Raw genomic sequence first — 26,341 nt, 5'->3', positions numbered from 1 at the left:
TGTTAAAGAATGACAGAAAGCTCGATAACGGCTTTTTATCCGCATTTTAGATTATGCTGTTCACATGACAGCTTGAATAATCGGGTAACTCCATAAATCAGATACTAATTGGTTTATCAGTCTGCATGTAATCGTGCTCACTGAAGGGTCCTCCTTAGTCACACAAATCTGAGAAGGGATCAGATACATTACTTAGGCAATTTGTTATTAAAGAAGTCAGAAACAATCTCTTTATTCTTTTTTTTTTAAGTATTTTTTTGGCCTTTTTATGGCTTTATTGAAAGTATAGCTGAAGATATGACAGGAAACAGGGTGAAAGAGAGGGGGAGTGACACGCAGCAAAGGGACTTGGGCCGGGAGTCGAACCGAGGTCCGCTGCAGAGCCTCGGCACATGGGGCGCGCGCTCTACCAACTGAGCTAAACAACGGCCCGCAATCTCTTCATTCTGATTTCATCCCACAAACTGCCCACACAAACTGCAGGCAGTGTCGCTCTCTCACTCTCGATAGCTTTCTCCTCCTCTCTTTTCACTCAGGCTCCCCTCTGATGGACCATGGACCTCTGGAACATACAACATACTGATGGATCATTGCTCCCTGCTGTTTAATCATCTCCTTATATCTGTATTTGTGTAAAATTTAATGCATCTTCAGTCTGAGCTTCTCTGTTTTACTGTTAATTATCTTGTATGGCGTGCCCCCTTCTGGGTCACCACAGTGGAGAGGAGGTCAGGTGGCTCGGGCACTACTTGGCGATGTCTCGACCTGCTCAGCCGTCTTCTGGGATCCACACTCTTTACACATATTATAGTTTGTATCAGATATTCTGTCAATGCAATTTGTAAATTGTAAATTTTGTTGTGTTCTGTTCTGTACAGGCGACCTCTATTGCATGTATATTGGATCCCTCCTCTGTGGCTCTTCCTGGGTTTCTTCCATATTTTTCCCTGATAAAGGGTTTGTTTTTGCAGTATAGCAAGTTTTTCCACACTTGAATTGAGGGTATAAGGACAGAGGATGTCGTTCTCTGTACAGTTTGTAAAGCCCACTGAGACAATGTGATCTTGATTATGGGCTATAAAATAAAATTGATTTGATTTGATTTTCATGTCATTTTTAAGACGGGAAATTAAACCAGCGATTTCAGTTGTTCAATAAAAAATTAAAAGTGTTGCCAGTAAAACCCTTCAAAGAACAACTCGCCTCATTATATTCCACATGATTTATTAATTTAACTTTACAATAGCCCTTCACAATAGGCCCAAAACCTTATAAATAATGGGATAAAAAGCACTGTTGGGATGAATGCATTCATTTTTTGCTTTAAACAAATCAGACATTCTTACAGTTTGTCAAAAGTTTCAACAAGAATTAGCTCCTCTACTGAAGATTATTTACAACATTTTAAAATAAAACATTATTTTATATGAGACACATACTGAATCTACAGTGTTAGAATAGTTGGACATATTTGGAACCAAAGTTAGATAAGATTGAAACCACTTTCACATCTGTCTGCTAAGTATGGTAGCTGCAGTAAATGGCTGGTTAGCTTAGCAGCTGACGCAGGGACACAAATTGTGATTTTTACGCTTCAGTTTTTTGTACAGAGGAAACAAATGAGAATCAACATGTTAAACAGTGAGGTTTTTTTTCAGTCTATATGATGAGCTAAGCTAATTAGCTGCTGGCTGTAGCCACACATTTAGCACACGTACGATCAATGTTTCCATCCAACTCTTAGCAAGAGTCCAACTATTAACTGAATATACAACATACAGCAGTAAAACAAATATTACAATATAGTGGGGCAGCTTAGCTGAAAAATTGTGTACTTTGTGATATAAGCATGAAATTTGCTACAGTTAAGGCCACAGGCAGTCTGAAAAAATGACATCAGGCCGTCGTGAATTTTCAACATGGTGTCCGTGGTGGCCATTTTAAAAATGGCCGCCACTGACAACAGTATTCAGATTAATTTTCTTATTTGCATGATATAAAATATGATGTTGATGATCTTGTGAGTTAAATGTATTTACCATACCTAGTTTAAGAAAGTTTATACATAAAGAATACATATAAATCAATACAAATTCAAGGTGGTTGCCACGATCACCATGAACATTGTAATTGTAATAACGTTTTGTATATTGCATATGATACTGTGGATCTCCATAATTAAATATACATTTTATCATGCAGAAATAAAATCTGCAATGTGTAATAAGCCCAGAATCTTCCTTTGTTCTCACTTTCAAGATGGCCACCATTTACTTGCAGATATCCAAAACTTATTTTGTTATTACAATTAGCTCACAACTAGAAAAATAAAACTGATTTAGGAAAACCCTTATTCCCCCCAGTCCAGCTATGAACTTATCTCCTGCAAATGTAAGAAGGGTTGTGTTAAGCAGTGTAAGTGCAAAAAAGGGAATGGTAGTCATGGGAATGGTAGTCAATACAGGCCATTTTGAAAAATGGCTGCCACGGCCGCCATATTGAAAATATGCGATGGCCCGATATCTAATTTTTTTTGGGCTGTCTTTGGCTATAAGTGTACCAAATTTCACGCTTTTATCACAAAGTGCAGGATTCTTTGGAATTATGCTGTTAAGCTGCGCCACTAATAGTACTAAAAACAATTAGGCCACGGTATTAAAACTGCATTATTTTTTACATGTTTACTTGTAGTCACTAGTGCACTCTGCGATCATTGTACAGGGAATGAGGAAGAAAAAGGTATCAGTATGACATACAAACAACAATAAAACAACTCTACATCAATTTTATCATTAAATATTCAAATTTAGAGATACCTAAAACTTCATCTTTTCACCCATTTGTATTTTGGCAGAGATAGTGTCCACTGTGCTGTCACTGTAGTCCTTCTTCTTGCAGCATTTCATCTGGATGAATTTGTAGAGGAAGACCAGTGGGATGGCTAGACTGGGAACTCCGGCCAGGAGAAAGATGATTACGTTGATCCAGTCAGGATATGGACGTGCTTCAAGGGTGGGGAAGACCACCTATAACAAGAGCCAAAGAAAATGGTAGATTTTACAGCAACGAACGAGACTCAAGAGGTCAAGGATTGTTTTATAATAATCAATGGGGCATTTCTAATAGAGGATTTCTACAACTATCAATAATATAAACATTTTTAGACATCTCATCCTAAAAAAGCTCGTTACACACTTACCGCCTCTTGGTCCCAGACCAAATATGTGATACTCTTGGTGATTTGGGTCACAAAGTAGAAAACCAGGATAACCAGCATGATGATTGGACTAAGCACCCTCCATGTCACCTGCCAGAAAATATTAGGCTTGTGGCCAATCATAAACTCAATGTCCTTGTTAAACCTGTTGGGAAGCAATAAGAGGGAGATGTAAGGTCAGCTGAGTGTGCATGAAAGCATCCATAAAAGACAACCTTGTAGTTTTATCAGATATGTAAAGCAGCCTGTATGGCCTTGTGTGTGCTCATGTTCCTGCTGCACTGGAAGGAATCACAGAATGGTTTCCACTTACACATTTTATAACTCAACATTTATGGCTTTCATCAGCAGGAAAAGATCTTTTCCACATTGTTCACCATTGTCTTGTTTTATCAATAGATATGGTTGTACTTGTGTATTATCTCTCCTGTGACGACTGACACATTACTGCAGTTCTAAGTTCAGAGTACAGTGCTCCTTTACTTCCTGTTTTTAGATTATTTTTCAGTCTCGGCATCACACGTGTGGCAATAACAAGCTCAAGAGTCGCCCGGCATGCTTACAGCTCCGTGACGCTGTTCAGTGGTGCTTTCAGCTTAATCTTCGTGTCAGCATGCTAATGTGCTCTCAGTGTCAGCGCTAGCTAGTGCTGAGGTTTACCAGGTATAATGTTTCATGTTGGTATGTTAACATTTCCTTATATGAACCATCTTGGATACACCGTACAGTGTTGGCAGAATTTTGCGCCATGGCCCCCTGTGTGTCTCCTCTCGTGTAACCCTTGTGAGCTGTTTATATTGGGTCTTTACTGAAAATCCTTAATAATAATAAGATGGAAAAACAAAATAATAGCATAGTGAGCCAGTAGCCTTTGACTGTCAGTCAACCACTACTTTGGTTTCCCTCTCTGGATCCCCCTAAGATAATTTTCCTGGGGCGCTCCTGATAGTAGGCTATTACAAATGTAGCTACGTCAGCATGCTTGAAAATAATATAAACACATAATAAATGTTGTGGGTAGATTTGTGGTTAGCCGTGATATCATAATTGGCCCCTAAGTATGATAACTATAATTTCCCATCTGGCAACACTGACTCTGTACTAAAATTCACATCCTCGATAGACTCACCTGTCTGCACCATAGATGTAGATAACACTGAACATTTCACAGAATCCGATGACCAGAAGTGGAATTGAGCCAGCAAAGCTGTCAAAAAGAGCCAGCCAATAGTTTCCAGAGCCCTGGGCAAATATTAACCCCATCAGGCAAGATATTAAGCAAGTCAGAGCTGGAAAAACATTACAGAAAAAGTGGTTACACTCATATACCCTCGATCAAATAGTAAAAGTATTTCGTTTTAAGTTGGAATTTCAGATAATTACCACAGAAAACTTCTTTGGGCCAGCTTCGAGGCAACAGTCTGAGGTCCTGCAGAGGAACCACAACTCCCTCGATGTTACCAAACATAGTGGAGAGGCCAAGGCAGAAGAGCATGACGAAGAAGAGGACAGCCCACAGAGGAGAAACAGGCATCTTGATGATGGCTTCTGTGAACACGATGAAGGCCAGACCTGTTCCCTCCACGCCCTGAAGGAGTAAACGCCAAACATTTCTCCCATTGTCCCTCAGTGAGACTAACATTCTTAATGACAGATTGATTAACAGCAGTAGCTAATTATTACTGACCTGACTGAGGAACTTGTTCATGTCACACGTCTCTAGATTCAGTCCTTCAATGATATTTGGATTTGTGTGGTTGAGGTGGGCCAAAACGTCGTTGTAGTTGATGTCTGTGATGTTGTTTTCAGCGTAGTCAAAGGCATTCATCAGCTTCAAGATGTTGCTGCACAAAACACGAGTTGAGTTCAGTCCCATATCACTGAATCCCCAGGACTTTTCAAAGGCATATTTTATGCAAATTAAAACTCACTCTCCCATGCAGTCATCATAGTTCTGCGTGGCCCTGAAGCCGATGATGGAGTAGATGACCGTTGCGGAGTACACCGAGGTGCAGCCATTGATGATGGAGATGAGAACAGCGTCCTGCTCGCAGTTGTTGCTACGAGGAAATTGCGATCACGTGAGTAAAAGTGTTCCGAAGGCAGTTCATTGTTCGACTGTGCGGTTTATGCAGTTACTCACTGAATAGAGTTGTAACTGGAGAAAGAGATGAGACCTCCAAAAGCCAAGGAGAAGGAGTAGAACACCTGAGCACCTGCATCCAACCAGGTTGTTGGATTCATTAACTCGTCCACCTAAGAGAGTCAGAAAATAGGATGTGTTAACAGTAAAAAAAACTCAGACCCCAAATTGGGATGTATCTGCTCTTAAAACTGACAGTAAACACTCTGTTTCAGCCATTGTTGATAAATAATATGTGAAGGTACTTTGCACCATAGAACGTCAAATCTTGCAGGTCACAAAATGAAGCAAGGAGTTTAAAATGGAGCTTTGTAGTTTTGGAGAATAAATTATATATCAACAATATAAAGGAAGAAATATTTACCTAGCATTTTTTAGAAACTATGTCTCACAAAGTTGTTTTTATGAAAATAAGAAAATCCCTAAAAATATATAATATTAATATATATTTGTGTTACAGTCCAATCCACCATTATCTTATGTCTTAGGTTTAGATTTTGATTCAAAGAAGACAGATTTTCTAATAAACCCCTCAAGCATTAAAGGGGCACCGTGTAATTTTGGAGAAGAAATTCAAATTTGTATATTTATAATATAAATGAGGTACGAATTCTTATAAATAAACGTTGTTTCCATGAGTAAATAAACAAGCTGTTCTCAGAGGAAGGTAAGAAGGTAAGGTCCCAGAACACTGTTTGAAGCTAGAAAGGTGGCAGGGTCTGCCACATATAAACACAGTTAAACAGTACGAAACGTTGTTGTTCTGTAAGGTCAATTTGTGTATTCTGTTTATTCAGTCATGAAAACGAGGAGAGAGTTTGTTTAGGCATTAAAAAGAAAACCAGCCAATAAAGATCTTTCTCTTCTTATTATTGTCTTCCCCAAAACCACGTAGTGCACCTTTATGATTATTGTGTTCTGTGTGAGAATTGAAAAAGTCAGTGACTGATCAATAGATTAAGGGTTAGGTTTAGGGTTACACTAAATTGTTTTGACAGTTGTCAATATTACTGAATATTACTCATATATGACTTCTTACTGTGTCAAATACTTGGATCATGAGTAAAAATGTATTGATGAACAAGACATAATTTGTTGGCTATATGGGATTGACCTTTAATTATCAGCTTTTATCAGTCGCGTGATGAAAACAGTCAGGCGTTTAGTTAATCGTTATCTTTTTTACCACTTCCCAATTGATCCGCTACTGAAAATATGATGGACGCTGTTAGGATTTATTATTTTCCCATCTGATTTAAGTTTCTAACACTGTGAATTAATTACTATGCACTGGTAAGATTTAAGTCAAACACAGTGTTATCTAAGTGATATGCACTTACAAACTGAATTATTAAAAGAGTTGCACTGAATCATAAATCATAGATTGGTCGTAATTGTTCATTCTTTTATGAGGGGTTAATACATTGGAGAGAAAAGTCAGGATATGAGAAGGAACACAGCTCCTCTCTTGCGGAGAGGACAAGGTTATAGATAACGAGTTTGGTCTGCACAGAGATGTGCGTGTTGTAGGGAGAGGCCAGGGATACATGAGATTATCGGATGATGTACATTGTTCTATTATTTGCTTGCACTCACATTGATGTCCTTGAGAGAATAAAAGTAGCACGAGTTTGAGTCGCATGTTCAGAGCTGCTTGAAAAAAATGAATTATAAGATGAGCTCAAGACAAGTGAGTGATGAGGAAGATAGACAGGAGAGGGAGGTTCTCTCAACAGGGCGCTGTCTCTCGGGATTGGATGGGTCGTGATGCCGAAGGGCTGGGACAAACTCGGGCACCTACGATGGGAGAGCTAAGTTTAAACCACTGGTTGATGTGTTACATCAGTGCTTACATCTGGCGTGAAAAGGAACTTGATTCCCTCCATAGATCCTTTCAGAGTCAGTCCTCTGATCAGGAAGATAGTGAGGACCACATACGGCAGGGTGGAGGTGACATAGACAGCCTGAGAAAAAGGCAGAATGGTAAAATGAGCCAAAGATGTTATGTCTGAACGTTCATATCTGCCCCAAATCAGGCCATATCAGATTACTCAGATGTAATGTGGCTCTGACCTTTCCAGTTGTCTCGATCCCCCTGATGGTGCAAACGTAGAGCAAAGTCCAGGCAGATATCAGGGCCAGCACCATCCACCACTGCAGACCTCCGGACTCATCGATAGCTGTTGAGGTGTTCAGAGTCTCTCTGTACCAGAAGTAGTCGACCGTGCTGCTCCGAGCACACTCCTCCACCAAACCTGCGAAGGACGGATAACGAGATGGCAAAAGGCGAAATTAGGATTCCATTGCCAATTCAAACTACCTCACACTCGATGATTAGGATTATCAAACGGTTAACATCGAAATTCAAATTAGCCGAATCCATGTAAGGTATAATGAGCACTGTTGAGAGAGGATCAAAAACTTGTCTAATTCATATTTAAATAGTTTATTCAGTCATCTCATCACTGTCATCTAATTCTCATGTTTGCTGTGTTATTGATTTAATAATAACACTAACATACTGGAACTCAAATTCAAAAGGATTGCTGCGACATTTATTCAATCATTCGATTTCATGGTTACTTTTTCAGAGCTGGAGAATCAGTGGTTTTACTCAAGTACCTAATTCATAACCTAAAGTATTTATGACTAGATTTATTTAATCACTGGAGTAATATGCAGCTGCGATAATTTTGCATTAATGTGAGGCAAAGGAAAATAACTGAAACACTTTCCAGCCTGCGAGGGCAGTGCGTAATGTTAGTTAATACTACAAATACTAAACTAACACATGCCTGTTAGTTATTCAAAAAGTCTAAAACGACCAAGTAACAACATTAGACGGAGCACGGTGTAACGTGACAATACTGTCGCAGCAGCCGTGCAGATACTACAGATGAAGAAACATTTGGAAATATGGAGTCTGGTAACTTTGGAGAGAGCGATACACTCAAAGCAACATTAGGTGACTTTTTTTTAACCTTAATATAACATCTTTGAAATCATTTTGAGTGTACAGTTTTTAAGACATAACATTGTTATTATGTAAATGTGTCGATCTATCCATGACTCGAGTTGAGCCATTAGTTCTGCCCCTACTGCTTCTTTTCTAAAAGTTTATTCATATGGCACTTGTTATATTAATATTAATCCATATCCTTCTGGTCCTCAGCAATGCACCTTAAAAAATGTGAAGTAAAACTGAAGTAAAAGGTTCTCCAGATATTTGGAGGAGACATGGAGATTCCTTGATTTAAGTTACTGTTAAGGGGATGAAAACCACAGACTTGGTAGATGTCTGACAGTTTTCATGATATATGACGGCATACCTGTCCTGTTAGCGTTGAGGGGACACTGGCTCCAAGGCAGAGGACTCTGAAAGGAGTTGTAGAGGTACCACATGATCCAGGCCATGATGGTGTTGTAGTACATGCCCACCAAAAATGAGACCATCAAGGACGCAATACCTGTAACGAAATGAAACAAACTGTTTCGTGGTAATGCACCTTTAAACAGGACCATGAGCCTTTAGCCATGCCATGCCAGCAGGTCTGTGAGGTTGTACTGGCAACTGTGATTTAGCTAAATGCTAACCTTGCTAACATGCTAACAAGCTCATAATGGCAATGCCAACATGCTGATGTTAAGCAGATATGACATTTCAAATATTCATTCATATACATTTCAACACAGTGTTGCTTTTTAGAGCTAAAAAAAAGGTGTAAAGCTGGGAATGATGGGCTTGCAATTAGTGTTGCAGATATTTTTATATAGAGGTTTTGAACTGATGATGGAGCTAATCTGTATCAAAGCTTATGGCAGTCCATCTATTGTTTTGTTTAAACATCTCACTTCCAAGCACACAAGTGGACCACATGGTGGCCCCAGAAGAAAAGTCAAGAGATTCAAGTATATCTATCAGTTTATTGATTGGATATTTTGGTAGGGACTGAACTGGATATTTTTCCCATCCCCTCATGTGCATGTTTTTCTTTTACCCACCAATTCCAGTCAGGCATGGGTTGATTGATCTCCACACTCCCACGCTGCCTTTCCTCAGGCGCTGACCAATGGCAAACTCCAGGTGCAGCAGTGGGATACCCTCCAGGACCAGCAGGATCAGAAATGGGATCATAAATGCTCCTAGGGGTTCAACATTCACATAATGAGTTAACGCTGTACAGAGTGATTTGCTTTACTCAGCACTTTCATGGAGGTGAATAAATATCCAACACTGACCATGAAGACACCAATAAACTGTGAAAGGATTGTAAATGTTTTATTACGCACGTGAGGTACTATTTAAACCACGAATAAGACTCAGACATTCACCTTTGCATAGTGTCAAAGTAAGTAATTCCAGTATAGATCAGTATGAATACGATTTGCCATTTGAGGGACTATTTTCAAGGGATTGATTGATTCAAACAGTCTAGAAAAACAGGCATTTCTATCATTTAAGAGCTTGTCAAAGAGCAAATTCTTTATTTTATTAGAAATCTGATGCTCTGACAGTCTCTGACTCTGAGCATAGATGTAATATTGTGTCCGTGCAGTCAGTAAACATCTCTTGGCACTTTCAAACATACAGTAGTTTAGCGAAAATCAGGTTACCCACAATTTTGAGAAAATGTGTATTTCTCAAAAAGTTATCTATATGAAAAAAAAAAGTTTTTTTAATGAGTAAATCCCTTCAGATCTCATAATTTGTGTGATACAGTACAATTTCCGGTAATTATGATGTTATGTCTTAGGTTTCAAAGTAATGTGATTTTTTTTTTTTACCTCTGCAGTAACTGAAAAAGGTTAAAGGGACACTATGTAGTTTTGGAGATGAAATTCAAACTCTTCCACCAATTTCAGAATTGTTTATTTATTCCATAACTGAATAAACAAGCTGTTCTCAGAGGAAAATAAGGTCCCCAGAACACTGTTTGAAGCTGGGTATGTGGCAGGGTCCGCCACATGTAAACAAAGTAAAACAGTAGAGCTTGTGTTTTCCTTTAAGGTCAGTTTGTTTATTCAGTTTATTTGGTGATGAAAACCAAAAGTTTGTTTATCAATAAAAATTTAAAAAATCAGTCAATGAAGATTTTCTGATTCTGATTAAAATTGATTCCCCAACACGTTGTACTGCTCCTTTAAAGACAAAGACTTTGGATCCTTTTCATCTTTCTAACTCACTGCTTATTCTTATTCTCATTCTCATTCGGTCGTCCCAGCCTACCTCCTCCGTGGCTCTGACACAGGTAAGGGAACCTCCAGACGTTGCCAAGTCCCACACAGAAGCCCACACAGGTGAGCAGATACTGGGCTTTGTTGTCCCATTTTGGACGGTCCCCTGCCTCTTCTGTCTCCATTCTCTCCAGGTCCGCATGGGAGGGGATCCGGTCATCCAGCCCTGGGTTTGGTAACTTCACCTTCATAGTGGCTTTTCTGACTTCACCTGAACTTGACAGAAATTGTACAATGTAGCCGTTGAGTCTCCTTTTGATAAGATGTGTCCTCTCTCAGTCTCCTCTGTGCACTGGCTCTCTCTGAATCCTGCAGCCCTTCTGTGTGTCCCGGGAGGGGGCACTGAGTAATTAACTGTGACCTATGTCACTTCAGCATCACTTATCAGTAGCTCATTACAGTTTGTGTTGTATTATGTAACGTCAGCTACTTTAGAGGTGCAACTCTCTTTCTTGTGAATGGTTAATACATTACATGAAGTTCCATCATGCAACATTTTCCCCCCTGACGATTTGGTATTCATGCGTTTGTGAGGGAAATGGCATGATGGGGTGTGATGTAAACACATGAGAACCCTTGATGTTAGGCATATTCAAATGAGCTTAATAGAATGCTTTTACTTTAGATTTTACTTTCTATGTCACTCTTCTAACAGAAAATAATGAGTATAACCAAAGGGCTAAATGTGATATCAACTACAGTTTTTGTGTCAGTTTGTCGGACTAGAATAAAAACACCCCACAGTCAGATGCAGCGTGTTTTCCATCAGAGCTTATCTTAACTAGCAGACCGCACCTGTTTCCAGTCCTTGAGAAATCAGATTGTTTTATTGCACTGGGATGTACACGCATATCATTTCAATCTGTAAAGGCACATTTGGCCTTTGTTTTCTTCAACTCGAAATTCAAATGCTGCAGCGTGATCCGGTTGATGTTACTGTTCACATCAAAAGGTTTGAGACTGAAGGAAGTGATATTTCTCCCATGTAATTGTTAAGTTATTTGTAAAGGGTATGAACATGATCAGTGCTCCTTTCTAATTCAATTATTAACCAAAAAAGCTTGTAACTTTTCTCAACTGATGTAGTTTTGTTAGGGTTAGGGTTAGAGTTACCTTAACCTAACCAAGCCACGACCATTTCACAACGTAAATAACTGATATGTATATTACTATCTTGACTTTGAAGCCATTCACAGGCAAACATTACTAAACTGTTGCCAGAGGGACTTGGAAGCAGAGTGCCAGTGAAGGAATGTGTCGTGGGCTGGGGCTTGACCGTTAAAAGCCTTGAAAGTGATCAGCTTGAATTGAATTCTAAGATGAGCAGGTGTCTGAAATGAATGTAGTCCAGGAGTGGGCTGATGTTCTCATGCTTTTTAGGACCAATCAACACCCTTATAGTAACAGTTTGGACCAAATGCAAGCAACTTAACAAAGACTGGGGAAGGCCTAAATATAGGGAATTACAATAGTAATAGTAATAGATGTATTATAATGAAGGCATTAATTACTTAAGCGTAAGAGGGTACTTGTGAGACAGTTTCTGGACTTAGAACTGTAAAAACATTTATAACCACCTAAAAACATGGGTCCAGTAAAAAACTAAGATTGTCATCAGTCATGTTTCAGTTTAAGAATCAGGTCAATGATGGGTGTCTGTTTATTTTCAGTGTTTCTTAAGTTGTTTGATTACATGAAAATAAACAGATAGCAAATATCAAACATTATTATATGATGCATACATATATTATACATGATATATAATATATGCAGTTAACATTCTCTGTTAACTTTGCTGATTAAATGTTGAAACACCATATACATTTTAAATACAAACAACACTTTTAATTCAACGACAAATGTCACAATACCTATTTATTTTCAAGTTTCTCCTTTTGAACAGTTGCTGTGCTTTTGGCCAGCGTCACTTCTACCTTCATGAATAACAGTCAGGATATTCTTGACTGGTTTATGTGCTTTATTACCTCAAATGATTAAGTGAAGAGGAACACAGGGTTAAAGTGTCTGTGATCAGTAACACTATGTCAACTGATAATGTGAAAACAAAGTTTCATATGGAAAGGGTTGGTGGTGGTGATGAATCTAAAAATAACTTTAATCTTGTTTTTTTTTTTTAATAGGGCTAAGTGCCACTGTGTCACTTACACAAGTCATCAATAACACCAATAAGCTGATTGGCACGTTTTAGTACAAGGCCTTGATGTTATCAGGCTCAGCAGCGTATCTCATAATCACTCAGGATTTTTCTGCTCATTGTCTGTGGTTACTGACAAAGGCCGGGCCTCGAGAACAGATTAGACTTTGGAGCTGTCTCTTTGTTGAGGAGATCAAGCTGAGTATAAGATGTGTTCCAGCAGCATGGCCTCACAAGACAGGTGCTTTTTCAGAAATTTTGACAAATTACATGTCATTTGTTTTTCAGTGCAGCCATGACCAGATGTTATCTCAAAATTGAATAAAGACATTAAACACTAATGTATTAGGGTTAGGGTTAGGGGTTAGGGGGTATTAGGGCTTGTTTTCTATAGCAACGATGGACCATAGTTGAAAAGTGATCCCATATAATCCAATCTGTTGATCAGATTTAGCTCAGCAAGTAAGTGAAAAAGACATTAAGTGTTTGACATTGCGGCACTTTACCACTAAAAATACAACTCACAGCACACTCCGGTGAAATGCTCTTATTATTCAATGACTTTGTTGTGGCAGATACAATATTGAATTCGTGTTCATTGGTGGTTTTCATGCTGCATCTTTGGAATAATTTATACAAAGCAAATCCTGGGATCCAAAGACTGGGAGGGTCAATAAAAACAGAAATCCAGCTGGGATAGGGTAACGTCTCCAAACTTTGGAAGTTTGCCTGTAAATATGGAACAAGACTTCAAAATGAAAAGATATTTTTCTAAACATATTTTGGAGTTAATTAGCTAATGACAGGTGTGAAACATACCAACTTTGGATTCCAGGTATGTCAGCTTGTCTCTGACTTTCTTGACAATGTAAAACACAAAGATGACCAAGACAATCATATAAGATCTTTCCATATAAGACCAAGTCTCATCACTGAGAAACATCCTCAGGTCCAGCCCTTGAGCGACCTCTGACCCTGAGAGCGTGCTGTTGAGCTTTTGCTGCATTTCATCGTAGTTGCTCTCTGCGATTGTCCCCTCAGCTGGATTAAACAAATTCAGCAGCTTCATGATGTTTCTAAAAGATGAACTTTAGGAAACATGTGAAATTAGGGAAACACCCACACTCTGTAATGCTATCACTGTGAGGAAAATCACATCTAATAAGGAGATTGTTTAGTTTGGCCTTGATTAACTAAAATAAATGGATGCAATATGTCAAACACATACCTATTAATGCAGGCATCAAACTGCTCTGTCACCCAGATGCCAGTGATGGAGCCGATAACAGTGGCGGCATAGCAGCAGTACAGCCATTAATTATAGAGATGATAACGGCATCTTGCTCTGTATTGTTGCCAGAAAACAAAACCATGCTTTTATTACAGGCGACATTTTTGCAGTGTAAATGATTTTACTTTGTTAGAGAAAATGCACGAGAGTAAAACTTGAAATATCATATAAAATACACACACTTTATTCTGTTTATCTTGGATTAGATGCCGCGTTTATTTCACAGTTGATCCACAGCACTTACTGAACAGGGCTGCAGCTGCAGGATGAGATGAGACGTGTCTTCAGTAGATATCTCTGCATGTGCTCAATATAACAACATCATAGCATCAAAACTTTATTTCTTCATATTCTTTTGACATTTTTAGTTATTTTGTTTAATGCCTGCAACCAAAATTCTTATATATTGCACCTTTAATGGACCACCATAGTATTGCAAAGCATGTGTTAGGAATTTTATCCACAACTGGTGATGCCGCTAAGCCGAGTGTATCCAACAGCCCAATTTTAAGCTAGCTCTTCCATAATGGACCAAAATCACTCAGGCATTCACTCACCAATTCCAGTCAAGTAGGGGTTGATTGCGGCCCGAATCCCCACACTTGACTTTCCAAGGAGTTGGCAAACTCGTGGTGCAGCAGTGGGATCTCATCCAGGATGAGCTAGATAAGAAAGGATATCATAAAAGCACCAGGGGACACACCAAGGTAAGCTTAGATAACCGTTAAGATAATGTGTTCCTCATTGCATGAAATCAGCACTTTCTATGTAATTGTATTTTGTGTCTACATTATTCCATGATTACACCCGTAACCTATCAAGTGTCCTGACATTAAATTTTTTGCAGTTAACCTTTCAAAATGTCAAAGTCATGTCGAAACGCTTGGACGAACAAAAGGGAGCAACAGGAACTGTTATTGTCTTCAGTATCATGCATGACGCTGCACGTGGAGTCGGCTCAGGGCTGAAAGTTCACTCCGCTATCGGGAGTTTTTTTAGATAGCGGAGGTCTAAATCAGCTGATACAAGGAAGTAAAAATGAATCACACATCAAATTATGATGCTCCTGAACAATCATCTTAAATTCTGATGATAAGTTTGTGCAACATTAACATGTTGTGTGGTGTGTGTGTGTGTGTTTGTGTGTGTGTGTGGACTGTATGAAACCTCATCTAACCTAACCCCTAGCCCACTACAGCCCATCAACTACAGATTCACTGGCGCTCTCAGTACTTTCATGGGCTAAATGTTAACCACTTCAGATTAATACACAGACTCTCCCGGACCGCAGCTCAGCAGTTGGGAAATCCGATTTCCGCCTTTGAAGGTTTTTTCAGCTTATCTCAGTCATGATATGAGGGTATCACAGCAAGTTCAAGATAAAAACAGGTCTCTTCCCTCAGCTTGGTCAGTGTACAGTGTACAATAGCTGCTCTGTCAAGTTTATCTATTCCTCATCTGAGCTTCAGTATTTCTGGTTGTTCTGTTGGGTGAAAAAACGTTCTTTAAGATGTCGACTTCTTAAAAACCGAGAAAAACAGCCTGGTTTTATAGGCTATGTTCCGAATGAACCTCAATAAATTGAGCCCATCATATCTTGAATACACACTCGCTTGTTTTTCTAGATAAACATATAGATATTTTTTTTCTTAAGCAGTAAATTGCTGTTGCTGCTCTACGCATGGCAGTGTTGTTCTGCTGGTCCTCTTCGGTCTAGACTAAAATGTCCCACTGCTGAATGGGTTGACCTGCTGTAATAAATGTGAGGGGTCAAAGGGCGAAGGGTTACAACAACAGACCAGGACACAAAAGCTCCCACTAAGCAGTGAATTCCACTACACACAGTTAAACACAGACTTCAAGATGAAGGCCCACCTCATGAGCAGGGTATACTGTCACCCTCTGCTGGAGTCACTTATCTGTCAAATCATGCAGCACAAGCACTGCAAACCACATGCATCCACCGAAGGTTAAAACACATTTAACCCTCACTACTTAATACACGTTGATGAAGGTTCTCTGCAGTTCCTTGCCCAAGCCTTTTGGGGGCCCTAAGCAGAATTTGATTTGGGGCCCCCCTCCCACCACCACGGAGTCACCTGTGCTTGACAATTATTGACACAAATGTCACGCTATAGTGTTACATTATAAATTGTATTAATACAGTGACAGATTATGAACTACTGTCCCCCTGGGCACAGATGCATAAGGAATCATCTTGGCTTGAATTATTCATTCATTCATGTTACTTGTTTAATGTCTTTAATATGTCATTTTTTATTTTTTTTATTTTTTCTTGGGGGCCCCAAGCGGCAGCTTGGTTCGCTTATGCCTCAGGCCGGCTCTGGTTCTCTGTCATCCGGGTCGTGGAAATACTAAGTGCTGTATCGTAGACAACTGCGAGAAACGTAAACAAGACTCTTTTGCACCCTCATCATGTCAAAATGTAGATTTGGAGTTCAGGACCAGAGACCTGCTAAATAAAATGACAGTTTCAGAGTTGTACATCACAGAATTCATCCATCGCTACATGCTGTTGTTCAACACATCAGCAGTTCTTTGCTATTGACGGGCTGTATTAACTCACTTCTATGAGCCATTAATTTAACCTGACAATGATGCATCATGGTTTTGAGTGCCATTTTGAATGTGTCCTCAATATGTTTGTTGTCCTTACACAACACCTAACCAAGGTCCAGTGTGGATTTAGGGCATCTACTGGTAGTGATAGAATATAATATTCCTTATTATGTTTGCGTTAATGTATAATCATCTGAAACTAAGAATTGTTGTGTTTTCAATACTTTAGAATGAGCCCCCTCTAGTTATAGAAGGAGCTATGAGTTAGTGAGTTATTTGTAATCATCAACCCCAATTGATCAGGATCAGTGCATTTCATTTTGTGCTAGACACACACACATTGTAATGCCTTATTTGCAAACACAGTACATAATGTCCAGGAGTCATGGACCAATGTGAAGTTTGTGTCATATGTCCATTATGGGAACTGGCTCCAGATTCGAGGAGTTTACCTCCTCCATGATTCTGAACCGTCAGACATTTCCAAGTCCCACACTGAATCCCACACAGGTGAGCAGATACTGGGCTTCGCTGTCCCATTTTGGCCGGCCTCCAGCTTCCTCCTTCTCCATCTTCTCCAGCCGGGGGTTGGGAGTAAACGGTCTCATGGTGTCTGTGGCGTGAAATCCACCCAACAGATACATAGTGGCATGCTGCCTTCCTTGTTGGAAATGCTGCTGTCAAGCATTTATCGCTTCATCACATCTGGCATCTCGACAGTACAGAGTGGACCTGCTGGAAAACACCCGTGCCAATAATTAATCTGATTTGTCTGACTGGTGCTTGTGGCCACACACACGCGGGTACAGTGTGTGTCACATCATGCACATTCCAACATTCTTTTTTATTCTTTTTATTCATTTTTTATTATTTATTTTTTTTACCATTCATTACTTGGTGACTATTTAACATGAGATTTTGTGGATTTGATCCAAACTCACAGTGGATTTGCGTGTTGAACTGTTAATAAGAAACCTTTTTAAGAACCTCTTGTAACAGGCAGAAGAATGCTTTTCTCTTGCCCAAACCAATGCATTAAAAAGAACAAGAAAAACACGAAAAAAGTCTGCAGTGACAAAACCTACCACCGCCGATACATGGCGTCAAGAACACCGTTGTTCAGGTCATGTTTAGGTCAAGTTCACCCACGAGCTGCAATACTGAAGAGACGGCAGCAGTTGTGACGGCCAGAGCACTTTGCTTACTTTACTTGATGTGTTTTTAACGACAGATTTTGCTCACACACGCAGATGATGTTTACAAGTCCACCAACAAATGGCCTGGTGGTGTCGTGAATGGTAAATGGACTGCCTCTATAAAGCACTTCACTCGTTAGTTACCGCGACACAAAACAATGGCCTGACCAATGGGAGGTGCTGGGGATTGAACTGCCGACCCTGTGATTAGAGGGTGAGTCACCAGTCAAAGAGCAAAATCTTAGACAGCACGTCAGAGTAAAGGAAAATTTAAAGAGCTCTCATTCTTATAATATGCCACTGTGTTTAAAGGTACAGTTCACCCCAGTGTCAAAAATACATACATATGTTTCCTCCTCCCTGCAGAGCTGTTTTTCCCATCCACATTTTTCAAAGTTCAAAGATATTGGCCGAGGAGATGTCTGCCCTCTCTCCAATATAATGTAGCCGGCTGGCACTCATCAGCAGACCTTACTGTGAGCAGTTTGATGTATGAAATAGTTCTTTCTCCCCCCGTCAACATATGCCTGAGCAGATAGAAGTGTAACTACTCATGCAAGATGTAAATAATAATGGCATCCTCCTCGGCTCAGTAGATCATCATCCATGAGTAGATTCTTGTGTCCTTTCGCGTGGTGATATGCAGGGGCGGTTCTAGGGGGGGGGGGCCAACAGGGGCCAGTGCCCCAATAACTCTGAGTCTGGACCCCCCTGTGGCCCCCCTGACAGGGAGTCTGCATTAATAATACAATGACAGATTTCTTGCAATAATTTTGTTCTGAAGAGAAAGGCAGAAATAAAGTGTCTCAGCAGTTTACTACCCAATCAAAATTGCTGAAATTGTAAACACTGCTTTGCCTGAATGAGGGATTTATCCTTTTTTTTGGGTTGTATGTGCCCCCTAACAAAAAAGCCGGCCCCAACCTGGCCCCCCTATTAAAACTGGTCTAGAACCGCCACTGGTGATATGGTTGTGTCATTGGGCGGGAAAAAGCATTTTGTTAATTGTTCCCTGAAAGAGACGTTGCTTTGGAGGTTTTTAAAAAAAAAACAGAATTATGTCAACAACAATTACTGTCTTAGTTAGCTAAGCTAGCTCATCGGGGAGTAGATGCACGCTTGCTTCTGCACAGAAATACAGTTGGCGTTTGGGGTTTGGTAGAAAGAAAAATAGCCTGCATATATAATAGTTTGTAGCCTGCATGAAACTGCTCCCAACAAGGTCTGTGGATAATCTTAAGTAACCAGGTCATAATTGTTGGAAAGAGTCATTGCTGTTGAGCTTTTCAAATGAATTGTTTTACAATCTAGGTGGATCAGAAACACTACAGATGTGAGGGGAAATATGTTGAACTGTCCCTTTAAATTTGAACACGCGATCAGAAAATATCCTAAAGTATAATTATTGTTATTTATTTTAAAAAAGCCCATTAAGTTGGTCCAAGTTGGTCGAATTGAAACAGAATTACAGTTCAACCTGCATGTAAGTCCTTTGGCCACCAGAGGTCGCAATTTGTCAGTTTTGCGCTTCAGCTTGCAGCAAAACTCTCAACAGTAAATAATTACTAATAATCATTATAATTGTCTTTGTGCGGCTCTAAAAGAGACTTACAGCGTGTCTGTTGTGCTCTGTAGTGACTTTACACCAAACTTACGCCTTCTATATCACGTCTGACCACATTGATTGAGTAGGCTTTTCATTTACCAGCCTTATAGATATAACTCACAAGTTATTTTGATAATATTATTAGAATTACTTTATGGTGTGTGTATACCTATCTGAAATTAATGTCCAAATGGAATCCTAGGTTATTATTTTACTTCATGTGCTCACATTATCTAAATGTTTTTCTATAGGATTAGCGCAGTTCATTTTGATATATGCAGCCAGTGGTAAGCCGGGGACAGCGATCTGAAGGGAGGGAGAGATGAGGCAGAGGGGGAAATAGATATGGGAGGGTGGGGGTGAGGGGGGTGGATTTACTGGGACTCAGACAGACAGACAGCAGACCGGCTGTCCCAAGCTGAGCTGATCCTTCACTCTCCAGCAACAAGCTGGAGTCCGCCCGCCGCCTCCCCTCTATCACCGGCCACCTGCCTCTCCGAGAATAACACCGCGGCATCAGGGCGAGCACAGCGAGAGCAAGAAGCCGCTGTCCTGTGTCCCACCTCTCCGGCTTCCATCAACCCTCCCCCCCCTTCGCCCTCCTGCACTCTGCCTACCGGTGTGCGTCCTGCGGGAGGACCGGCTGCTGCTGCGCACAGGGCGCGCTTGGCGACCCGGGTTTGTTTATCGTTACCAGGAGAGGAGCGCTCAGCTCAGCCCAGCTCAGCGGCCAGAGGCAGAGCTGCGACGGCTCTCACTGAACCGGGCTGCCCCCTCAGAGGAGCCACTTGCATGGAGGCACCATGGCCACGTTTGTCTGCAGGGTTCAGTTCTTAGACGACACCGATCCGTTCAACAGCACCAACTTCCCAGAACCGACGAGACCCCCGCTGTACACCTTCAGAGAGGATATCCCCCTCATCAACCAGTTAGCAGGCGTCCACCGGCTCCTCAAAGCCCCACACAAGGTAAGATCACCGCTGTGCCGCTCATCCTACACTTCACCTGTGTGGACTTGTGGAAGTTTGTGATAAAATGGGCGAATATGGGAGTTTGAGAGTGATATATTCCACCATAAAGCATGATAAGATCACTAAAAAACTTCCAAGAACTGACAATCCTAACAGAACTTCTCTCATTTTGAATACACAGCTTTGAATCAGGGCTTTAATCAGGGTTTGTTTTTGCCACTTTTAAGACTGTTTTTCGCTTCAAGCCTACTGCAAATAAACTTCCATCCCCACCATCCAGAGGCTATTTTGAGCACACAGGCGAGCACAACTGATTGGCTCTCCAGCCGGAGGACTGACAGAGGTTGCAAATGTTTGCCTCAAAGGCCACGGCAACATTAAACACACGTCCCACTTGAAATACCCCGACTTAATCCCATGTTTGTGCACATTTTTTCATCGGGAGAGATGCTGGGTTATCTCAGAGAAACCTTGGAGCATGCTCTTCATTTCTGACCTCTCTGTGGAATGGGAGAAAGAGGAGAAATACATCCCCCCCCCCTCCCCACAGCGGATCCTTTCTTATTTGCTGATGTTTTTTTTGCTTTTCAAGTCACAGTGACAGGTGTGGTAAGGCATGAGTGCAACTGGATATATCCTGAGTTGCCTCATTCAGCTACGAGTGCCAGTCATGAAGCTCCCGGTGAAGAGCCCTGAATCAGAGCTGATCAAGTGTCAAGTGTCAGATTACGGGGTGCGAGCTGGGGGGGGGGGGGGGGAGGGAGTGTCCATTCTGAGCGAATTTCAGTATTTAAAGCAAACCCAGAATATATAACACATCGACACATTCCTCACTGACAAGGTTGAGTCACACAAACACACCCACAGAGGCCCTACGAGTGGAGCAGATACACTGTGTGACCTTAGTCCTGTGCCTCTGTTTCGTACGGATGATCAAGCATCAAGCTGAAATGGAAGTGAGGAATGAAAAGAGAGCGACGGGGAGCGCTTCCACTGCTGGCACACGACTGCCAACCAGCGTTGAACAGCAGAGCGGTTTTCCAGACCGAGTAGATCTTTCGCTGCCCCGTCTTTAAAAGCCACAAAACAAATGAAAAATGGCCCGCAGCACAGAAAAGCTTATGATTACAACCTATACACGGGCAGATGGCGCAGCATGCGTTGGTGTTTGCAATTTCATTCGCATCAGGAGGAAAGCTGTGCGCAATGGCAACTGGATATTTGGGCTTAGATTATAGGGATGGAACTGAACTGGTGCAAATTGGCCCCGTCAGACCGTCCAGATCTGAAAGTTGGCGCCTTGAAACGCTCGAGTGCTGTTGGAAAATGTTAAAACTAGTTTGAGTTTGACACTTTCCCGAGTCTTCCTTTGTCCCGTTTTTGTCCAAACCTTCTATGCTCGTCTCTAAAGAAAAAAGCCCTACTGTATTATTATGTTGTGATGGCGGAGCTCTGTGTATTGCTGGCTGGGCTGCATTTAAAGTATAGGTCACTTGTCCCAGAATTCCTGTGGCCGGGCCCTGGATCCCTGCGACACTTTGTTCTCCTCACTTTGGCTGCCGCGGTTTTCCTGACCTCTTCCTCCAGCTCCTCGTCCACCTCTCTGACCGTGCACCAGCTCGTACACTCAAACACAAAAACACACACACACACACACACACACACGCACACAAACAAACACACACACACACAGACACATAAACCAGTGATGCCCTGATTTAGCCCTGGCAAGTTAGCCTAACCATATGTGTATGTGTGTGTGTGTGTGTGTGTGTGTGTGTCCTTTTTATCCACACTGCTCAAAACTTTTTTTTCAGTCTCACAGAAGATATCATCACTTTCTCTACCCCTACAAATTAACTCCCACTAGACCAGGCGAAACTAGTGTGTCAAAGGGTGAATGTGAAAGATAAATTAGGCATTTAAAGGTGCAGTATGTAACAATTGGGCACCTCAGGAAACTCAGGGTGGTATCTCTGAAAGGAAGGGGTGGGCCGTGGTGAACTGGTTAGCATGCTTACGTCAGTAGATAATCTCTACTGACTGATACTATTTTGACAAAAACATGATTTCAAAATACTACGGACGAAAATTCGTACATAGTGCGCCTTTAAAGCAATATTATGTAGAAATTGCACATTGGACATTAACTTTCATTGAATGATTTTTTTTACGCTTAAACAAAGTAAATAAACAAACTCTTTCCATTTCAGTGACTGAATAAACTAAATACACAAACTGGCCTTAAAGGACAACACAATTTCAAACTGTTTTACTTTGTTTATATGTGGCGGACCCTGCCACCTTCCTAGCTTCAAACAGTGTCCAGGGGACCTTACTTTCCTCTGAGAACAGCTTGTTTATTCTCTACAGTAAATATATCTGAGTTTGTACTATTACCTAATTAATACCATGAATGTTAGAATTCTGAGTTTGAATTACTTCTCTAAATCTCACATAGTGCCCCTTTAATGTAAAAAAGTTACATAATGGTGCTTCCATGACACACAGATGTCCAGCCCAATGCAGAAGCCTCACCGTCAGTCAAACAGCGACAGTCCTGCAGTGAAAAACTCTCTTTCCCCTCAGAGACAACAAAGCCCAGACTTCACAGCTCAACTTTTATTTCATTACCGAAGGGCTGCCATTAAAGCACCACTGGGAGATTTAATAGTCGTGTAGAACACACCCGCCTTCGCGCTCTTCAAAGAGCCCGGTCCTCTGTGGCGCTGACTCCGACACCAAAAAAGTTCTTAAAGACTCGTCGTCTAACTTACGTAAGAGCTTTGTTAACTGTCGACCCACCGTGATCGCCAGCAGGCTCGGTGTTGTTTTAACGTGGAAGTAATTATTCCCCCCAGTTTTTTCCCCCCTTTGCTCGGCTCTTCGGGGAGAATTTGATTGTGTAAAGTGTGATGAGTGTAAAGCATACTAGCCACTAAGTGTTTCCCTGGCCCGTCCCAGAGTCTTGAGTGTGAAGAACTTGTGGTTCCGTCTGGAGCTGCCTCTCTGCCGGCTCTGTCAGGATGATGTGTTTTGTTATGTTATTACTGCTATTACCCAAACGAAGTGTTTTAGGAAAGAGACACCCTTTGGAGGGTGATCTGTTAACGTGTTGTGTTACAGCGGCAGTCCCGGGGCTCACTTCTCGCTGTCCGAGCAGTATTTTCTACGACTGAGTAACGTTTGTAGATAAAACGGAGCAGCTGATGAAAGCAGGGAGCCGGAGCTGGAGGTGGCGTTGAATAGAACAGGGCATTTTCAAAGGCATTTGGAAAAGCCTCTGTTACGTTGGAGTGGAATAAAGATAAAAAAAAATGCTGAATAAGGCCGACAGATTAGGCACAAGAATGACACAAAAACCGGGGCAGTGGGACAAGACACGATTAACCCCTCAGCCCTCCGCTGTCTCACCCCCCTCCTACTTAGTCAAACCTCAATCTGAGATTTACCAAATCTCACGTGTTGCACTGGCACGAAAGGTGTGAATAACAATGGCACTGCAATACAAGGGTTCAATTCCTGGTGAAATAATAGTTTTCTTTTTGATCAGTTGTTTGTTTTTTTTTAAAAGGGCAGGAAAAAATATAAAAATGTGACATCGTATTAGAGTATATATCCTCTTAAATTCTGGACATCGTAATATTGTGATATGGCACTGTTGTCTTTTTCTGTGCATCATTTTCTGGACTTACCAGACTGTTCTTCTTCTCCTGGTACTTGCTTTTAGCCACTAAGTCATTTTATCCACATTTCTGGTGGTTATTTATCAGATAGTGTTGATTTTGTTGCCCAGTTGGATTACAAATTATCCTGGTATATGTATCACTGAATAGCCTAAAATATTGCAATATTAATTCAAGGCCTCATCGCCCAGCCTTCATTTTGAGCCATGCAAGGGGTCCAAGCAGCCTCTGAGGACAGCGGTGTTTGTTTGTCCCGTGGTCTGTTCCTAACTGAAGTATCACATCAGCTATTGAATTGGCAGAGACAGTTTGTATGGACAAAGAAATAATCGTTTTGACATTGTTTCACAGATGTCTGTGCTAAGATATCTACCGAATTTAGCATATCAACATGCTATAATGACATTATGTTCAGCCTGAGTGCTAATTAGCAAAGTTAGCGTGCTAACAGGCAAAACCAAGTTGGTGATTTTTGTAAACACAACACCTACTTAACGTCACCATGTTGGCATTTTCACTGTGAGCATGCTGCATTGCCAGACTCAGCGTTTAGCTTATTGAAAGGTCCACTCGAGGCCCAATTACTGTCTTTTAATTCAGCCTCTGCAAGATAATTTTCTCTTCGTCCTTCGTCTTTTCATTCTGGTCTACCTGGGAAAGTACAGCTCTGACATATTTAAATTGGAATTTGAATTAACCTATATTTCAAGTGTTGTGTCTGGTAACTGCTTTGCGGATAAGCTGTTTGACACAGACGGATTAATTGTTGTGGGGAGGGGGTGGGCGGAAACTGGAGCGGGACCCAAAGTCACCCCGATTTCTTACCGCAGTCCTTGCCCTGAGCTTTCAGACTTCTTCAATGATAAGTTAGCGTTGCGCTGCGAAGTTTCATCGCAACACGGAAGACGATCAGCTTCTCCTTGTAACGCTTTGGCCTTGCCACTGCCCACCACCCCCCTTTAACTCCCAGCCCCTTGTGGACACACCCACCCTTGAGCTCCCGTGTGCATGTTGCCCTGGTGCAGAGTAAATATAGCACAGTTATATTTATACTGTGAGTCCATCCGACAGTCTGTCTCTTTCTCTGTTTCCGAGTGGGAAGGAGGGACAGACAGGGAGCAGCAGCAGCGGGTCTTGTGATCAGAGAGCGTCGTCATGCAGCCCGACCACACGGCCAGGGGGGCGTTTGGCTGGGCACCAGAGGCCGGGCTAGGTTAGGCCTGTCAGTGACATTGAGGTGCTAAATGCTAAATCAACCCATGACTCTGATCTCATTCACCTATTCATACGCAAGCTTTGACAATAAGGTGCAAAGCTCCGAGCTGACTGGAACAATAACGCACCGATGTATGTGAGCTTTGACGAGTTGTAGCTGGGACGGCCGCTTGCACCTGCTATCAACTTGTGACTGTACTCATAAACATCAATGCCAGCAGGGCTGTGCAGATAAATTACTCTGCACCTGGTTCTAAACTCAGCAGGGTTTCTCATTGCACAGCGGAGTGGGTCAATTCTGACGTAGGTGCTCTCTTAGAGCATGCGATGGCAGATTGCATCGGCTCAGGATTGATCTGTGAAGACCAGAAAGCACGCTGTCATGTAAATTACGTATGTGAGAATGATTGTCATTGCTCCTCTCATAACTGTACAGAGGGGAAATGTGCTGTAGCCTCACATTGAACAAGATTAAAACAATATCAAGGTGTCATTTTTCCTCACAGCTGCTATTTAAATGCACTAAAATCTCTCTTTCTCACTCTCCCTGTTACCCTCTGGTTCTGGTTTCATGTTCTGCAGCCTTTATTGCTGCGTCTCTACTAGTTAATTCCCTTAACAGCTTTGTAATGCCAAAAGCAGAGCACACACCGCATATGGCTCTCTCCCTTTTCACGGATCACTGTACACACTCGTGCTCAGATCCTTTCCCCCCGTAAACTGGCTTTATTTTACGGGCTGAAATTGTTTAAAAAGAAAGGGTGTGAAACACATGCGGGGGCATGGTGAGGGAGCATTTAAAAAAATAGCGAGCCCAGAGACCAATGTCATTCCTGCGGGTGGTTCATGTACGCACATCACGGTCTGGCCAGGGAAAATTCACATGCTACACTTCACATTTTCCATCCCTAATTTAGGTATAAATGCCAATTTGAAATTGGAATCCTCTTTTGCTTTAGCTGTTGCCCCGTTAGTTTTGTTAAATTCAGTTAAATACAATATAAGTTTCAATATAAGACATTTGTATTAATGCGATTTTTTACTCT

At 41.3% G+C, this 26,341-nt stretch overlaps 2 protein-coding genes and 1 long non-coding RNA gene across 8 annotated transcripts in view; 1 reads left to right on the top strand and 2 right to left on the bottom strand.

Annotated features, from left to right (window-relative positions):
* Positions 1-1,207: 1,207 nt before the first annotated feature.
* Positions 1,208-10,903, bottom strand: LOC115579116 (sodium-dependent neutral amino acid transporter B(0)AT1). Its single transcript, XM_030412628.1, has 12 exons — positions 10,588-10,903; positions 9,363-9,503; positions 8,690-8,827; positions 7,434-7,615; positions 7,214-7,324; positions 5,361-5,473; positions 5,149-5,277; positions 4,905-5,061; positions 4,601-4,805; positions 4,347-4,506; positions 3,200-3,362; positions 1,208-3,026 (listed from the first exon to the last, which is right to left on the bottom strand). The coding sequence occupies exons 1-12, from the start codon at positions 10,784-10,786 to the stop codon at positions 2,817-2,819; spliced, it is 1,908 nt and encodes a 635-aa protein (XP_030268488.1). The 5' UTR covers positions 10,787-10,903; the 3' UTR covers positions 1,208-2,816.
* A 3,137-nt stretch (positions 10,904-14,040) lies between these two features.
* Positions 14,041-25,066, bottom strand: LOC115578939 (uncharacterized). The gene is made up of 4 exons (XR_003983566.1): positions 24,906-25,066; positions 14,599-14,703; positions 14,286-14,300; positions 14,041-14,095 (listed from the first exon to the last, which is right to left on the bottom strand). It is a non-coding gene; the product is annotated as an uncharacterized LOC115578939 (long non-coding RNA).
* Positions 19,816-26,341, top strand: part of fhod3a (formin homology 2 domain containing 3a) — a 77,520-nt gene continuing 70,994 nt past the window's right edge. For 2 of the 6 annotated variants that reach the window (XM_030412299.1, XM_030412298.1), the window contains exon 1: positions 19,816-20,391. In XM_030412299.1, coding sequence (XP_030268159.1) covers positions 20,227-20,391 — 165 coding nt within the window. In that variant the 5' untranslated portion in view covers positions 19,816-20,226. The remainder of the gene's footprint in view (positions 20,392-26,341) is intronic. The other 4 variants (XM_030412301.1, XM_030412300.1, XM_030412303.1 and 1 more) reach the window with 2 other exon arrangements.

This window comes from Sparus aurata, chromosome 3 (assembly GCF_900880675.1).
Source record: "Sparus aurata chromosome 3, fSpaAur1.1, whole genome shotgun sequence".
NCBI classification, from domain to species: Eukaryota; Metazoa; Chordata; class Actinopteri; order Spariformes; family Sparidae; genus Sparus; species Sparus aurata.
This window is presented reverse-complemented; position numbering and strand designations above follow the sequence as displayed.

Excerpts from the sequence above, each read along its gene's own strand:
- LOC115579116 (XM_030412628.1), bottom strand. The coding sequence starts at position 10,786 with ATGAAGGTGAAGTTACCAAACCCAGGGCTGGATGACCGGATCCCCTCC. Across the intron at positions 9,504-10,587 it reads GTGTCAGAGCCACGGAGGAG|GAGCATTTATGATCCCATTT; the intron begins GTAGGCTGGGAC and ends TTGAACCCCTAG. Across the intron at positions 7,325-7,433 it reads GGATCGAGACAACTGGAAAG|GCTGTCTATGTCACCTCCAC; the intron begins GTCAGAGCCACA and ends CCTTTTTCTCAG.